Source organism: Anopheles marshallii, chromosome 3, assembly GCF_943734725.1.
Source record: "Anopheles marshallii chromosome 3, idAnoMarsDA_429_01, whole genome shotgun sequence".
Classification (NCBI taxonomy): Eukaryota; Metazoa; Arthropoda; class Insecta; order Diptera; family Culicidae; genus Anopheles; species Anopheles marshallii.
The window spans coordinates 61,905,091-61,923,483 of NC_071327.1; the positions used below are offsets into that span (position 1 = coordinate 61,905,091).

At 46.2% G+C, this 18,393-nt stretch overlaps 3 protein-coding genes across 3 annotated transcripts; all 3 read right to left on the bottom strand.

Moving 5' to 3' along the window:
- Positions 1-1,562: 1,562 nt before the first annotated feature.
- Positions 1,563-3,309, bottom strand: LOC128711837 (fatty acyl-CoA reductase wat-like). Its single transcript, XM_053806723.1, has 4 exons — positions 3,185-3,309; positions 2,783-3,122; positions 2,464-2,722; positions 1,563-2,398 (listed from the first exon to the last, which is right to left on the bottom strand). The coding sequence occupies exons 1-4, from the start codon at positions 3,307-3,309 to the stop codon at positions 1,563-1,565; spliced, it is 1,560 nt and encodes a 519-aa protein (XP_053662698.1).
- A 1,351-nt stretch (positions 3,310-4,660) lies between these two features.
- On the bottom strand, positions 4,661-6,393 carry LOC128711661 (fatty acyl-CoA reductase wat-like). The gene is made up of 4 exons (XM_053806544.1): positions 6,272-6,393; positions 5,873-6,212; positions 5,556-5,814; positions 4,661-5,484 (listed from the first exon to the last, which is right to left on the bottom strand). Exons 1-4 carry the CDS (start codon positions 6,391-6,393, stop codon positions 4,661-4,663), a joined length of 1,545 nt encoding a protein of 514 aa, XP_053662519.1.
- A 1,270-nt stretch (positions 6,394-7,663) lies between these two features.
- Positions 7,664-12,313, bottom strand: LOC128711167 (fatty acyl-CoA reductase wat-like). Its single transcript, XM_053806032.1, has 7 exons — positions 12,147-12,313; positions 8,942-9,543; positions 8,678-8,870; positions 8,462-8,598; positions 8,179-8,359; positions 7,994-8,101; positions 7,664-7,913 (listed from the first exon to the last, which is right to left on the bottom strand). Exons 1-7 carry the CDS (start codon positions 12,311-12,313, stop codon positions 7,664-7,666), a joined length of 1,638 nt encoding a protein of 545 aa, XP_053662007.1.
- Between the last annotated feature and the right edge of the window lie 6,080 nt (positions 12,314-18,393).

Consider the following 18,393-nt stretch of genomic DNA (forward strand, 5'->3'; position numbering starts at 1 on the left):
GGTACGGCGAGACGGCGAGCCCACCGAACTACGATCTGGTTTCGCATCGTATCTAACCTTCTGCGCAAGAGACCCCAGAAGCCCTCGGCCCAAACCCAACACCACGCCACGGAGGAGAATTCTAGCGGGGCATGGAGGGGGGAGGGGAGAGGGGGGGGGGGACGCGCGGACTGCGTCCGTACGTCTGGCAACTTTTTCTAACGCCTTTCGCCTTCTCACATCGCTCGGAAATGTTACACCTTTTTTTTCCCTACCGGTGCGGTTGCGATGGAGGCGCAAACCAAGCGGACGGGGTTTGCATCTCGTCCACTTCAGCTGCAGTTGTCCCGTAATACGTACGTCGCGACTTTTGTTGCTGCTGTACAGTTCCCCAAGATGCTAATGATGTACACATAGTTTTTTTTTTACTTAATTATCTCATTAAATTGCTGTATGTTTGACACATAACTCTCTTTCTCTCTCTTGTTCTCTCTTTACCAATGTGTTTTTTTTCACTATTTTGTTGCTTTTATTTATGTCATTTTAAACTTCTTTTTTCCCCTCCAAGCAAAGGTTGGCCGTTCTGATCTTGACCTTCAATTGCATCAATCCACGTTCAACAATTTCTCCCTGTTTATCGTCGCCGTATGCCAATTACAGCTATCATTAACTTCCTCGTGCTTCCCCGTCCTCTTACAACTCCCACTTCCTCACCAACCCCCCCCCTCCCCCTCCTCCCCTCTCACCAACAATCCCCACACGGCTGCCGGCATTCTCTTCGCCCGTCCGAGAAGTGGATGTCTGTGGTTGAATTAGATTTTATATCATCGCAGCAAAAGGATAATTTTCGTCCCACACCGTCCACTCGGCGTCATTCGTCATTTTATGACCGTGAAAAATAAAACCCGAACATACGATTTTTGCTTGCCCCAAAAACTGCTCCAGACAGAAGCGTACGGAGCGCAGTAGCGATAATGACAACTGTGTTCGGGCCCGGGGTACGGTCCCGCCCTGGTTCGCGAGGGTTTTCCTCTGCCACTGCTTCAACGGCTGCTCGGTAACCTACTCGTGCATTTTTGGTCAGCAGGCGGAGCCGGTGATGAAAAGTCTCTGGCAGGGCATCCGATTTTACGGTCATTTTGTTGTCAGCCCGTAGCCCGAAACGCAAGCAAGGCAACGAGCAGAACTTGTGTTAGAATGTTGCGGCAGTCAGATGTTGGCTGGAGTTGTGCTCCTGTGCGGATGGGCCGATAGCAGGGCAAATGATGAATTAAAATAAATTACCAACAATGTTCGCACCGTTAGTGAAGTGCGCATCAGGGGAAGATGTCGTTCGGCCTCAAATTAACTCCAAACAGTACAGTTTATTAACTCCAAACAGAGATTCTTTGTGTTGTATTTTTTTTTTGCATTCACCACAGATTTACTAGGAGTGATTTGCAAATGTAGGTGATTATCACATGAAGATTATGTAGATATTGACTTAATTACTGCACACATTTCCCTCGCACATGTATTTCTCACAACGCCTCCTAACGCTTTGATCGTTGATAGTGCCATAAAAACCTCAACCATGCGTTCCCTCAAACAACTCCCTCGACCAAACACTCCTCAGCACTGTTTTCCTGCAGCCCTTCGAAATCGATGAATCCGTAGCCATGCAACAATGTCACCGCCACATACAGCATACCAGCGTACAGGACGCCAATGAAGCACCGATGCACGAAGGTGCGCAACCGGTGGCGCCGTAACGATTTCTCCAAGGTGCTCCACGGATCGCGCATCAAGTACTGCCGCAGCCCCTTAATCTGATGGTCGAGGAAATCGTTCCACTCGATCGCTTTCGCATCGCAGGGAAAGAATTTATGATCCTCGGACGCCATTGCGTCCAGCACGCGGCGCATCCGCCCGGTGCGGAAGCACCACTCGTTGTTGGTGAAGAAGCGCAACACCGCGGAGAATCGGTGCACCTTCCGGTACAGCTTCAAAACCTGCGGCTTTTGGCCGCGCAGCTTTAGTAGCGCATCGAAAAACAGCGCTGGCAGCACGTGGTAGAAGATGGACAGTATGTCCGCAACCAGTTTGAAGCGGGTCGTGTTGTACGTCGTTATCCACAGGGATTTATCGAACGGAACGCGATCTTTCCACTGCTCCAGCTGCAGCTGCGTTTCGTGCCATGTTACCGGATTGTCGTCGGTGGTGCAGTTGAACACGTTATCCTCCCCGCGGTGGTTGGCCGAGTACCACGTGACGGCTAGCGTTGCGTTGATGACGGTGTCGGCCGGTACTACGCTCGCCTTGTAGTCCATGTGGATGTGGAATATTCTCAGGACACCGGTTGCCGCACCGCACACGACTCCGTTGAACCCGTACAGGTTGTCCGTCCAGCCGGGTATCGGATCTGCAAGGGTTGTTGTAACTGGAAAAGAAAAACGCATCTTACAACAGTATCATGACCACGGTGGACACTTTAAGAGTGCTTACTGATAGAAGGTCTTATAATCGCCACCGGAAGCCGGGTTTTATAGCGCCGTACTATCTCCTCGGAGAGTGATTTTGTAAATGCGTACGTATTAGGCCACGGTTTGATGATCTTTTTCGACAGCAGCTCAAAATTGTCGGAATCGTCCTCCTTTTCCGACACTTTGATCAACACAGTTGGATCGAAGGGAGGCTCGTAGAACTTCTCCTCAATAACACCCAACACGCAGTGCGAAAAGGCCGTCGAGATGTAGGTGAATATCTGAAGAAACACCAATGCAGTAGAAGGTTTTTGGGTTTGATTTGGGTTTCGACTGCTTACCTCTAGTTTTTGACACTGCTCGGCAATCATCAACATCTCCTGCGTGCCACGGACATTCGTTTGGACCGACTCCCTGAGCGATTCGTCAAACCGCACATCCGCAGCGGCGTGGATGATAATGTTGGTTTGCTCGTAAATGTACCGCAGCTCATCGTTAGCTATGCCGACGCCAACCTCACTGATGTCACCTTCGATGAGTCGTATCTTTGACAGATACAGCTGCGGATCTTCGGCGTAGTTCACGAACACAGCCTCGCTGCCGAGTAGTTGCTCCAACCGGTCGGCCGGGCTTAGCCCTTTCTTACGCCGAAGGATCAACAGTATCTCTGCCACGTTGCATCTGCAGTCAACGACAAGGGACGTTAGCATACTGCCCACTACCGAGTGCGTCGTTCAACTCACTTGATTAGCTTCTCTATCAAAAGCTTGCCTAGAAATCCACTACCGCCGGTAAGCAGCACGTATTTCCCATCGTAGAAATCCTTCAACGGCGAACGGTACGCACGAAACTCTTCTAAACTCACCATGGTTGACCGGGACAGAACGCACCGTTTCGCAACGGAGCCGCACAGAGGTTTGTTACCTTTCGGGCGCACCAAATGCAACTACCGGCAATCGCTGCAGCCGACTGCAACTGCAACCAAAGTGCACCGGGACCGATGTTTAAAGTTTAATTTTAAGCCGCCACTTTTTCCGGACTTAAGTTCATTAACATTCTTTGCATTTTTTGTTTGTTGCTTGTTTCTGGTTTTTTCTTCATTTGGAATCCACCGTTGGACGGTGTATAAACGTGACTTTACGAACACTATGAATCGGTCGATCGTAAGGTGACAAATGGCCTGGAAGGCACCTGATTTACTCTTCTTCAAAACTGTCTGTAAAGTGCAATAAATTAAGTTGAGCTAGCCCGCATGGGTTTGTAGTATAATTTAACACAATTTAAGTGATATTGAGTAGTTTAAGACGTACTATCATTTATCAAACAACAAAGAAAATATTTTATTTTATCTATCATTTCGTAGCTTGGATTATTTTAAATATTATAAGCGGATGTTTGCGCTTTATATTTTTAGATTATCGGATATATTATTGCGTTATAGCATTTGGCATGTTTCATTTATTATAGTTTTTATTTATTAACAATAAGTGAAATTACCACCTAATTTGATTAAAAAATCCATCAACACCCTATAAAACCATATTCTCACAAACAAAAGGCAGTTATCATAGCGTTGTTGTGGGTGTTGCCCGGTGGTGTATTAGTAGCGGCGTCGGTCCTCACACGACAGGACCAGTCCAAAATCCCATCCATACCAATCCTCCGTACGCAGAATCGACTACCCGACTATGGATAAATTAATTCAAAGAAAACCAAAAATAGCAGGCCTAGACCTCCGAAGGTTGTTGTGCCGATAAAGAAGAAGTAGGCGTTGCACTGTGTTTTTTGTCAAAACATGCTATGCTGCAAACGATGGTTAAATAATACAAAATAACACCACGTTATCGGCACTGCACGGTACCTTTCACACCACCATTCTAAACACGGAACAGTGTTACGTGTGTCCGTTACGTTTTATAAGCCAAGTTTTGGGGGTCAAAGCACTAACAACCATTTACGCACCCGCTGTTCGTTCGGTTAATTAGCATGCATCAAGTCCAATGGCAGAATAACCTTCCGGAACAGGAAATCGGTACAGTGCATTGCAAATCGAACGCCCAGCAACGTACTTCATTGTGTACTTAGGGGTAAAAATAGAATACTATGCATAACAACTCTTCGATTTGCATAACCAATTACTAAGTATTTTTCATGGAAATTAAGACGTAAATAAGCAAAAAGTTTATTATTTAGTATGTAAACAAAACATGTAAGACAATTCAATAAATGCTCCCAAATTCGGTGCAGCCCAAGAAACTTCTCAAATCTGGCACACCGGCCGCTTCGAGTGCCCTTAGCATGACCCATGCAAAGCATGCATAGATTACCCCCAACATGCACCAGTGTATCAGCTGGCGGCGCTTATGAATCCGTAGCGCCTCCTCATTCGTATCCCACGGCTCCTTCAGCAGATACACCCGGCAGCCCCGGATATGGTTCACGCCAAACTTGCTCCAAACCACCGATCTCATATCGCACGGAAATAGGTACCGATCGACAATCTCCATCCCGTCCAGCACCTGCCGCATACGGCCGGTCCCGAACCGGAACTGATTGTTCGTGAAGAACCGCAACACGTCGGCAAACCGGTGGACCGTCCTGTACAGGCGCAAGACTTGCGGCTTCTCACCGCGCAGACGCATCAGCAGATCGAAAAACACCGCCGGTATGAGATGGTAGAAGATCTGCAAAAAGCTCGCCACATGGTAGTACCGGGTCGTGTTGTAGGTCGGTATCCAGAGCGATTTCTTCACCGCCACCACGCCCTTCTGCGATAGGCAATCGTTCCGAATGTCGCCCCAGGTGGTGTGGTTCTCGTCCATGGTGCAGTTGAACACGTTCTCCTCCTGCGGATGTTTGGCCGCGTAGTAGGTCGCTGCTAGCGTGCTGTTAATCACGATGTCCGCCGGTATGATGTTCGCTTTGTACTCGTCTCGAATGTGGAAGATTCGCAGCACACCCGTACCCGCGCCGCTCACCACACCATTGAAACCGTAGAAATTATCCGTCCATCCCGGTATCGGATCAGCGTAGGTTGAGGTGACTGGAGAGATGCGTTCGTGACACGGCGTTATAGAAGACACACTTTAGGCACGCATCCCAAATTTTACTTACCAATCGACGGACGCACGATGGCGATTGGCAGCTTGGATCTGTACCGACGGACAACTTCTTCCGCAAGCGCCTTCGTGAACGAGTACGTGTTCGGCCACGGTTCCACTACCTTCCTCGATATGGCTTCGAGCTCCTCCAGCCGTGGTTGGCTTTCGACCAACTTGATCATTTCCAGCGGATCGATGACGGGTGTGTAGAATTTTTCCTCCACCGTCTCGTAAATGCACTGCGAGAATGCGCTGGATACATGCACGAACACCTGCCCAAAATACACCGCAATATACTTAGTGATCTCTTGCTGCGGATTCAACACCTACCTCAAGGTTAGTACAGTTTTCCGCTATCTTCAACAAATGATGCGTACCGCGGACGTTCGTCTCAACCGACTCTTTCATCGATTCGTTCAACCGCACGTCTGCCGCCGAGTGAAGAATAATGTTGGTGTTTTTGACCATGTACTCCATATCATCGTTGCTGATCGCCAACCCCGCTTTGCTGATGTCTCCCTCGATCACCTTCAACCTGGACAAGTAGCGTTCCGGGTGCTGCTGGTAGCTCACAAACACTGCCTCCTTTTTCAGCAGTGCCTTCAGGCGCTCGTCCGGGCTGACGCCTTTCTTGGAGCGCATCAGCAGTAGAATCTCGCGCACACCGCACCTGCAGGAGCAACGGGGACGTTTATTGAGTGACGCAAAACTGCCTCACGGTACACATACTTGATCCATTTTTCAATGAACAGCTTCCCCAAAAACCCGCTCCCACCGGTAAGGAAAATCGTTTTCCCCTCGTAAAAATCCTTCACGGGGGAATGGTTTGCTTCAAACTCTTGCAAGCTCATCCTAGATCGCCTATTCGTTACTTGCCGTCACGCTTACCGAACAATCACTGAATGGTCGCACAAACGCGTGCGGGCAATTTGAAGTGTTTTTTCCCCGTAATTAATTACAGACCTCGGCCGAATTGTAAAAAGGTTACAGCTACGTGACGCACACGTTGGTGGTGTGTTTGTTGTTCAATTTAATATAGGTCTCCCGAACAAACTGCTTCAGTTTGTGTGCAGAAGGGCCTGTGCCCTGGGTGTGAAGTCGGCCAGGTAATAGAACACTCGGTAGTGAGAGAGATGAGTCGCGAAAGGCATATGTGAACGAACTCTATATCGAATCGTTTCCATTTCTTAAACGCCGCGATGTATGCAATACCGCATTCGCTTTGTACTGCGGGTAGTATGCAGCTTGTGAATACAAGTCGTTGTATTCACCCAAGTAGCGCACTGAGTGGTGTTTGAATAACGGCATAATAACGAATATAGAAAAAAATTTAAAAAATTTAAAATAAATCAATAAATACTTCACGCCATCTTCCAGATAAAACTATTGACAATTCTATTCAATTGGTATACATAATCATATGCCAGTGGTATTTGATTTTTTCATCAGCACAGAAATTCTTATTTAAGAAGCTAAAACCTATTAAATTGCGTAAAACGTGGATGTTGCAGTCATTTATAAATCTCTGAGGTATCTAGAATCTTCAGGATTTTAGCAATCTTTTAAGGTTTAATAACCTTTTATTCATAAATATTTTGAGAGTTGACTCATGATCTAAAACATAAATAAAGCTTCATATGAATGATATTTCTCAAAAGATTCATTTGTCACACAGCATAATACAACAGCCAATACGCACACTGATGGGTTTTCCGAATACCGTAAGATGTATCTCTTTATTGTCCTAACTATTCCTCTCTATGTACACGAAGATAAGAATAAAACACATTACATTGAACAGTATCGCTACGCTGACAGATGCCATTTTCGGTCAATCATGAATGACTCCTAGTGTTCTTCATGAACGAAGGGCCACAGGAGTGAGAACGTTAACAAATACAGCAGATCATTCGCGTCGATTTGTACACCACAGACATTGAGTGTTGCAGTTGAAAATGGCTCGCCCAACATTTAAATACCCCACCCTCCTAGTAAAGCCAGCTCAAACTGTCGCCCACGTTTGTATGCATCTGTGAATCAAAACCTCTACAACCACACACGCCACGGACCGCCTAGGATGGTGAACGGGAAGCCGTCCGTCACCCACCAGCAGCCGAAACATTAGAACACCAGCATCCCAACCGCTTTGAAGAGGTAGTATATGAGTAAAGCCCACAGTGAGTAGTAGGCGGCCAGGATGAAGAAGTGCACTATCCGCATCTGCTTGTGCCGTTTGATCGCTTCGTCCAGGTTCTCCAACGGTTCGTTGGCGATGTGCTTGCGAAGCCCGTGTATGTACGTCCAGAAGTAGTCGGCCCATTCGATCTTCTGAATGTTGCATGGAAACATGATCTGATCGTCGGGAGATAATCTGCGAAGGGAAACATGTTGTAGTAACGACCAACGTTCGGTTGATAATGCACAGATGTTGATGTATCGTTCAACACTTACTTATCTCTCAGAGATCTCATATTGTCATTCTCAAACGTCCATCGACCGTTGGCAAAGTAAGCGATAACAGTGGCGAATTTGTGCACCTTTCTATAAAGGTCCATAACTCTGAAATACCAGCATAGAATTATGGTTTTAAAATTGCCTGTAAATCCAACTATTGATCCTCGCTCGCGTGCTCATACCTTGGTGTACGTCTGATCACTCGCAGGTAGGTATCAATCAGTAGCGCTGGCAGCAGATGGTAGATCAGTTTGTAGAACTCGTACAAATACTTGTTGGTCGTCGTATTATGACACACGATCCAGAGCGATTTCTTCGGCGGACAATGTTTACCAACCTCGATCGAATACTCGTAGATTTTTTCTATTTGCCCAAAACCCAAAAAAATCATTACAATTAGAAAGTACACGGAAAAAACGCCACCGGACGTGGTTAGACATTGCAGCCAACGAACGGCACACTTACGGTACGAGATGGGATTGTCATTTCCGGTGACACAGTTGTAAATTTTTGTGCGCGGTTTAACCACCCCCTTGAGCTCCCCGTTCGTTTTGGCCTCCGGCAACGGCCGGTCGCTTTTCCTAAGGTGGTGATAGATAAAACTGCCTCGTCAAAAAGAGCGAACAAACTTCAGTGCGTTTACAGTGCCGCCCTGTCGCGGTGTGGAAGCGTCAAGTTTACCGTTCTACGTAGGTTTGCCATCCGGCAGCGAGCACCGCGTTCACCACTATATCCGCCGGTATGATGTCCGCCTTGTTGTTGTCGTCCACGTGCATAATGCGAATGATGCCGAGTGCGATGCCGGCGATCACACCGTTCAGGCCGTAGATGTTATCAGTCCACCCGCCGATCGGTTCTTCGTTGGTTGCAATCACTGCAAAGCACAGCGTTTTATTACATTCATTTCGTTTTTCGTTTCGTTCCGCACATGGGTGTAATGCTTACCAATGGATGGACGAACGACGGCGATTGGTAGAAGCTCACCATACTGCCGCACGACGTCCTCCGTGAGTGCCTTCGTGTAGACGTAGGTGTTCGGCCAGGGATGGATGAAATCGTTCACCGTTTTGTTCATGTGCTCCTCGAACCGTTCGTCCATCGCCTCCACCAGCTGGATCATCTTTTCCGGTTCGGACGGTGGCGTGTAGAACTGCTCCTTGATCAAACCCTGCGGACAGTTCGAGTACGCCGTGGAGATGTACACAAACAGCTCGAGGTTGACGATCTTTTCCGTGATGCGCAGCAGATCGCGCGTACCGCGCACGTTCACCTCGATCGCCTTCTTGAGCGCCTGGTCGAACCGGACGTCCGAGGCGGCATGCAGCACAATCTGGGCGTTGTTGACGATGTACTCGACCGATTCGTCCGACAGACCGAGCGAAGGATGCTGCAGATCGGCATCGACCAGCTTGACGCGATCGATGAACGTTGGGCAGTCTTTCTTGAGGTTCATAAACACGATGCTGCTGAACAGATCGTCGCAACGCTGCTGTGCCGTTTTGCCCTTCTTGGGCCTCGATAGCAGGATAATCTGTCGCACGTTAATTCTATCAAGGCAAATAATGTAATATTTTCATAGTGAGTGGGAAGATGTTGAACAAAACACGAATCGAAATTGTGATGTCGTTTTAGCGAGACCTTTAATTCAACCTCCAAGCCCCTGCAGGTCCCTACGTGCAATGTAAACTGTACGACCAGTTCCCACTGTCCAGATCAAATTATCAATTCTAATTCGAAATTAGAAGCCAAAGCGAGACGGACAAAAATTCTAGAAGCCGATGACGAGCTTTATCGCAGGGCACTCAACGTCATTACGAACGTTCCACTTGACTTTTACGCACTTGAACTTCGCCTTCAGCGCTGTGGTTCGGTCAGGTAACGTGCACCGGTGCGGCCAAAAGAAAATCGTATCGCCTACCCCGTTCGGAAAGCTTTGTTGCCGACCAACATGCCAACGCTAGGTCGTGCAAATGACCAAAGACAACACGGCCAACGCTTCCCGATGTCGTGAGTAAGCAGTTCGGTTAGTGTTCTTACCCTATTTTGCGTACAATTTCGCGGTCTAGCAGGAGGGGGGTTTTTTTTCCTACCACTCCACCCATAAGAACATTTCGTCATTCGTTCGCTAAACTACACAACAATAGCAAACCCCAACAATGTGGACAGCCAAAGGTAATACACCGTATGATCATCCGATTGGTAACCTTCGGTTGGTTTGGCCGACAGGAAATGTTGATGCTGCCAAATAAACCGGTTAGCGGTAATGAAAGAAAACACAAAATAATCATTATTTGTTGCCCATCATGGAGCTGGAAGTACCACAGGAATTGCCTACCCCATTATGTGCGGTGTCTTCCAGGCATTACGCTGCGCAATCAATGTGAAACAACAATTATTTCGACTTTTTCCAGTGCAGCATCGGAAGAACTCTCGGCCAGATGATTGAAGCATCAGGTTATCTTCATTATTTGCGCATTACCGTGCAAATGCTCCGGCAATATTGTGCAACAAATGTCAACCGTAGTCTGACGACTGCCAAAGAACAAACCAGGGAACGCGTAACTTGCACCGCGCGAAGCAATATTCTGGATAGGACAGCTAAGCGAGTCTAGTAAAACCTGTTTACACTAAGCTAATTGGCATTCTATCCTAATCGCCGAGACTGTCTGTTGCACTGCCTGACAGCTAACCTCACCTAGGTTGTTTCATATTGCGCTTAAATGCAGAAATATTTTTTTCCAGTTAAATCCTCGTCGCCACACACAGCGGTTCGAACTTTAAAAAATCCTTACTCGGCTGGTTTGTACGAGCAATCGCTAAAGACTCTAAATTTATTAACCAACCATTCGTACTAGACGAACGACGCATCTGACGCAGGGTTTTCGAACCCTGGCAAGGTCAGTTAGGTAAAGGAAGATGAGCGACAAAAAACTGCTTTTGCCACTGTACGGACCAAACACTTCGCGCTAAGTGTCACTGAGATAATGCCAAAACTATTGAACAGGTTAATGAGGGAATGTTCAATTTAGATTGTATTCGACGCTTCCTACCAGCAGTACGAGTACTTCACACTGCGACTCTTCCGCACCGTAGTCATGATACAGAACAAAAAATGGTTGCCAAGGTTACCTCAAGATCAAACGGTCAGATTGTATCGATGCGCATATGCTTCTCATCGTGCGTACTGCCAGAAACGTAATGACATTCGAAATGTAAGGGGTTCATCAAGGTAAAAAATAAATTTCTCTTGCTGTTCAGATTGTAATTGATTGATGTTCGATGAGATTGAAAAAAATACCATTCTTAAATCTCACGCACATATTGTATTCTCTGTCCGCAAATACCTTGACACTGAATTTCACAACCACAAATCAGCAGATTCTAGCTGTCAGGGGGTCTTCTGATCGTGGGATCACACACTGAGTTGCGGATGAAGCCACACGACATAAGTCGGTAACAGCACCAGCAGCCATATTTACATTTCTGCTTAGCACTGTCTTATTACGTCTGAATCACAGGTGCAAGATTCAGCGGATTGTTCACAAATGGTTCAAATAGACGAATTGTTGTTAGAGGGAAGCTAATCAGATATCTGCTGGTGCATGACTCTAGCTTGTTTCCAATTTAAGTACAGCGGAAATTAGCATTGCCATTGCCCGGTACTTTTCCAGCAAAACGTTACTGTGAGAAATGTTTTTAATTCTCAACGAGTTCCCACCTTTCCACCTTCACTTTCTTCGCTTCAACGACAACATTCGGTTTTTGTCCTGCGAAAGCAAACGACGCAAGTAGTAAACAACGACCAATGACGTCCAATTGCATCCATCCACCTGCATACCGGTAGCAGCCACTGGTAGGATATTGCATTACGTCTGCTCTCCTTCCAACCAGCCAGCATCAACCCACCCAACCCACAGCGACAAACCGTGTCACCCTTCCACCTCTCGAAAGCACAACAACAGCAACGGGTCGTTTCGATTACGAGTCGGCTTTCCCGTTTTGTCAAACGCGTTTGCGATCTGCCTGCAGGTGAATAATTAGCGCAGCACAAAGTTGTGCGGGGGAGAAATATTCCACCGACCAAGGGAAGCCTTGAAAGCGATCTACAATGATCCAGATCCAGACGCGTTCCGGCACTAGTTGTTCTTACCGAAGCAGCTTCTCGATCAACAGTCGTCCGATAAAGCCGGTACCGCCAGTAATCAGGACGCACTTGTCGCGGTAGAATTCCATCACCGGCGTGGACGTTATCTTGCGCTCCTCCGTCATCGTCAGCTCGTTGTTGTGGCCCGTCTCTTCGTTTGCTCGGAGATCCATTCTGGCTCCTGTCGTATGTCCTATTGCGTTATCGTACGAACACTACGCTAGAAAACACTGGAAGATATCAAACAAACAAAAAAACATATTATCAGTAACGGATTCCATTCCTGACCACCTCGTTAGATCAAGAGGTCGATCGAATGTCGATCATTTTAATGACAATTCGCTATCAACGCCTATTTAGCTTCACGGCTAAATACCCGCCCGTTGCAACCCTCAACCCCCAGCCACGTCCATTGGGAAGACACACGCACACACCCTACGTGGAACACTTTAACTTTGCCTCTAATTATAGTCGGAACGGACGTCCGCATCGGCAGTACGGTTTTCGCCTTATTCCGAATGCAAACAGCTTCGACAATTAAAAGCAAATGCGCCAGAAGTTGTTGGCGACGCTTTCGCTTTTCTTCGACCGTACCGTTACAAAACCCACACGTGGCCACGTACAAGCGCTTCTCACATTACGGCGGGTAACTTGTTCGCGGATTGTACCATCAATCAATCAATCAAGTAATCAAGAAGCACTAAAGTTTTTTTTTTTACTATTACTTAGCATCGTATTTGGTTTAGAAAATATTGTAAATAATTTTGCTATAAAATTGTTTATCAAAGCGGCTCGAGCTTAATGTTGCTTATGCACACTGTATCATCAATGAGTACCTTGTCAACACGCAGTTTACTTACAGCGTAAGGGACTGTTATGTCATTGAATAAACATCACACTGTCAATGGGTTTTTAAGATCGTCGTGAGTTATTTAAGCTTTCACTATATCTCTTTCTAACGATTTACGTTTTTTTTTTGCACTTAATTCATTTTATGGCGAATAAATAAAATAGTTTTATAACTTAGTCGCACTAAGTACAAACGTGTAATATACTCTCCATTTGTTGCTAACACTAATCTCGCTCCGTTTTAATTATTCAACGCACATACTGAAGCTATTTCTCTGAACCTTTTTGTTTTCTTAAACGAACCGCAAATAATTCACGATAACAGTCACGATTACACCGATCACGCGCCTAACTTAAAGCAAACCCCACCGTTTTAATTTTTTTTCATTACTATTACCGTTTACAGTGGCCGATCGATGACTTAACACACCGTTCAATAGTATCTGCAGGCGTGTACCACGGTGCAGCGAGGATCACGGGAAAATTTGCGTCTGCACGGCTCGAGCTGATTCACTGTACTGACCACAGCTGAGAGGTAATTTCATTTTTCACCGCGAGTACGCTCCTACCTTCACACCGTTGGCATTCAAGTGCCCGATCCTTTGTCGCGCATCCCACCAACACCCGTCCCGCGCATAGTCGCGCAGGCTAGTTTCGCACACACATGTGTGCGCGCGTTTGCATGGCTGGCGCTGTTTACATACCGCTCCGCTAGAATGGAGGGATGTGCGTACCAAACAAACGCCCCACACAATTACGCCGATCCGTGTGTAATTGTCGGTCGTGTTGAGCTTTTCGGGGTATTGCGGATTGCACCGGCCAGGCGTTATTGGGATGGGTGAGAACGTTCGCTTTTAAGTGACACTTACCGTAGCGCCATTTTTTTTTTTCTACACTCCCACTCCTTCCGCATCCCTTCCCCGGAAGTCGACGATGTACAAACACCAGGTAAATGTTGTTAATTTTCATTTCGATTGAAAACTCTTCCATCATCCCCGGGGTAGATAATGCGCACAGCAGCACAAGAGTGTGTTTACACTCCTAACTGGGTAGCGGCAATATACAGGCTTCAGCAAACCAATCCATCCAGTGCCGGCCAAGTGAAGTGCCCATTAGGAAAGGCTTTCAAACGGTGGGCCAGAAAATTGCTGACCAATCGCTGCGTCAGTATCCATGCAGCGGCTCGAGCACATGTTGATCCTGCTGCCCCAATGCTTGCGATCGGTCCGCCGAACACGTCCGGCGAATGACGTAAATGGCGGGGTTGAATTGTACGCGATTTTGCGACACATTGCGCCCCCACGGGACACCGTAAGTACACACTGTGGTTCGATTGCTTGGGCAGGAAACCAGGAAGAGACCGAGCGAATCGGGTTGGGTTGTAATGTGCGGAACAAACACTGTCACTGTTTCAAATGACATTTGGTGGTGGTGGTTGCCAGGCAACATCGGGATCAGTGTAATCAATTTCTAAAATGTTTTTGATGTGTTTTATATAATATAAATATTCTGATTGCTTCCATTTTCTTGCAGAACATCGTGTTTTTATTTAAAAATATCTTTAGTGACACATCGGAAAGATTTATTGCAGCCGGGTATATCCATACCGGATAGAGCATTTGATCGTGTAGATTCTCATATTACAAATCATTCGTACGTGAAAACTAATGAGGGGTTTCCCTCTTAACAAAACAAACACAATTCTCATCACAACCGCGGGCTAATACCATTTCCAGGCACGTCCAAACGATTTTACGTTTTCAGCACAGCCGCCTAAGAATGACACAGGAACATTATCGGATTTTACGTTTCTCGTTGCTAGTTTTCCTCTCGCCGGTTAGCTGCCATCGTCACATATTCGGTATGGAATGGCATTGCACGCGGGTCTAGCCACACGCCAGCCTCCCCCACCGGGCTTCTGGTGTGGGCGTTTAAATGCGACTAAAAACAACTGTTAAGTCGGCATTGATGTGATTAACTGCCTGTTGGCGATTTCACACGGTGAGGTGAATGGAAAACCAACCGAGTGTCGTCCAGAACATTCATGCCATCGGTTCATCGGTCATTCGCAGTGCTAAATGAGATGCGTTCGGCTGTAAGTGAATCATTCGTCACGTCCATTATTACCACTGCGCTAGGTGGCTTGAATGCAATAATACGCATTACACCTCTAGAGCATCTTGCAGCTGCTAGTGCTAGCAATTAGAACACCGCTTGACGTTAACTAATTGCGGTTGGAAGACCTTTGCCGGAAACCTCTAAGCCATGATCCTCAAACGTACCTTTATCGGCCGTTTCGTGTTAGCCTTATCACGCATGTAGGTTCAAACATTTTTCCCAAGACGTCAGGAAGCCTGCCTGCCCTGTGCAACATTACTGAGCTGCTTCTGCAACCCTGAGACATGATCCTCCCATCAATCAGCAGGGTGGGCGATACCACTACTATTGTGCAGCACCTCCGTCGGGCAAGGATCGTAGGCAATTAATCAGTAATTAACAATCAAACGCCGTTAATCTATCACCCGTCTAAGCGAACCGGTGGCTACTGTGTTTGGTGTGATCGGACACGCACGCCTAGAACAACGGATCTTACACCGCGGACAAGGACACGGTTCCGAACCGGACCTGCAGGTACAGTGGCGTAGGTTAACCATCGATAGTTTCGTTACGAGGCAAGCACCGTTGTAATGGGTAGTTATTGTTACGCTTCCTGTTTTCTGTGCTAGTCTAGTCTTTAAATCAGCATACGCCTAAATCACTCCAACTACTGACGGTCTACGAGTGTCGCGAATAAATTCGAGCAGTGGTGTTTACACGCACAAGTTCAGGTGTTCTCGAGTGATATTACCTTCATGCTTAGAAATATTTTAACGACCTTTTTTATCGAAGATGCTACACAAACACATCTAGGACTGTTAATTTTACTGGTCGCTATAAAAAAAAACGATCCGTTCGGATTTGCGTATTTGCGACTGTCGGATGACGCGACAGTGAAGATTATTATTTACCAACCCGTTCAATTTGCTCGTTTACAGACAATTTGTACCTCGAGCGCAATTGTTACCATGGCTCAGGAAGAAACAAAAAGTGCGGTAAGCGTCTTTCAATCCAATACTCACCTCAATCCGCTTCGCTTGCGGATTTGCTTCACCAAACAGAACGCAATTGAAGTCTGAATAACCCGTGTCGAATCGTGACCACTTCTGGGTTCGGGGCGGTGCGACGAAACTTATCGCAATGGTAAAACGCGGGGGAAAAACATCAGACACTTTGGGGTTTTTGGGGCTATTGGTAGAGCTCACGGTGGTCGTCGGAACCACAATGACGTCTGCGTGGCAGGATCGGTACATGACAATGAATTATGCCAGTCGATGTGCGCGATGGCGTTGTAATTGCCATACACTGTCCGTCTATGCGATAAACAGCGCACAATTCGTCAAGCATGTTGGAGCCCCGAAAAGTCGGTTTGGGGTGTGTTCCAGGCTGCAGAATACGTCTGGCAGGTGTTTTCGCAGCAAATTGAAGTGCAAAGTTGGCGACCGTATGTACCCAACGGATGTGAGTAGATGTTGTTAGACCATAGACATCTTGAAGTTCCGGCAATAACATCACACGCCAACAAAAAAAAAAATTGCGCCTTTCAGTCTAACGTTCTTCTTCAACCACGTGCAAATAGAAGGGTTCTGTGAGGCAAGCAGTGGCGAGCGAACTTGCACTGGTCAAAGCAAACAGCCGAGCACTTTACCATGGTACCGTGCCGTGTTTCTTTTCCATGCCACCTGCACGTCCAAGCGGCCAGATTTGACCATGACCATCGGCTGTTCGGCTAATTGTGCGATACCCCCGATGGCCATTCGATCGCTTCGGGAGACGTGTTCAATTTGTGGATGCTGTATAGTGTCGGTAATTATCTGCATTACGACACGGCGAAGGCTTTACAGCATGTACGTTTTATGATCAAATTTCACTCGAATGCCCCTTCAAAAGCGACGTTGATATGCTCTCCGGCAAGCGGTCATGAGAACAATTAGTTTAATTTCGTGACATTGAATCGCGATCGATGTCTATTCTTCACAAAGTGATTCATTTTATTTTCGAAAGTAAACACAGAAACAAATGTTAGTGCTTTTGTTTTTATAATTCCATACAATTTTTTAAAAGTGTTTTAAAATGTTATATTTAACAATGTTTCCCCGTCCAAAATACAAATATATTAAAATCAGGTCATTGACATAAGCGTAAGTTTGTTCACGATTTTTTTTTATCTTTTGCGCCATTTTAAAGCTCTACCGAAGCTGTTAACTGGAAGCTGAGAAAAGCTCATCAAAAAGCTCACACTAGTTGAACTTGAGAAAGCTTCATCTGTTGCTCACCCCAAAGACCAATTTGTATGCGTTTACACCCCATCCGTTCGACATGAAACAAACATTTGTTGTAATGAGATATGATTTTGATGTTGTTTTTACAAATTCTATTCATTAGTTAATTATTATTTATTTCAGTCATGACATTTTTAAAAGTCGTTTTTTTTTGTTATTTTTTTCATAAATTCAATGGGCCTCATGTGACCCCTTTGAAGCATTTTAAGATTAGTTTCACAATATTACAAACAGTTTAAAAATGCATAACGCGACGTGTCAGGTTCGTTGCGATCACAAACAGCATTAAACTCTCGGCACATAATTAAAAACGGATCAGAGGAGCAGAAACGACTATCACTGTCCTTATTGAAACATTATCTTTATAAACTCACCATATTGTAATAATCCATTGTGTTTAGTATATTTCCAAACATCACATCAACAACAGACTCTAATTAATGGAAAATGTTGAAAATCTTACTGATTATTGTCAAAATAATTATAAAATTTAAGAAAAAATTCTAAAAACATGGATTAGAAGTGAAATTAATCACTACCATTCTTCAACATTCATAATATTTGGATAAATTTATTTTTTATATTAATATTATATTAGTTTTATATTAGTATCTTGCAACGTCAGAACAGAACGGCTTCGACACCCTTGACTTCAATATGCCTTCTATGTATTTTGAATGTCAAGATCAAACATTCCCACCGCCCGCACACTGTTGCGCACGCTCGATTGCTGTCTCTGTTTATCTAGTTCCGCCTCCCATCGCAGCGTCCAGTCGTCTGTAAACAGAAGCCCTGATGTCCTGATTCCTGTTGCTCCAACCCCCGGCACGGTTGCCGTCCGACGCGAGAGCAACACACACCGTGGAAACACAGGCAACGTGGAGTGTAACAACAATCGTAGTCGCGACGGCGTGAGAGCCTGCAAGGTTCTCACTCTCTGCATCTCGGCCAAAAAGCCCTCAGCCCTCCAAAGACACCTGAGCGTGTGGATGCGTAGGATGAGCGTACCATCGTCATGACGCGCT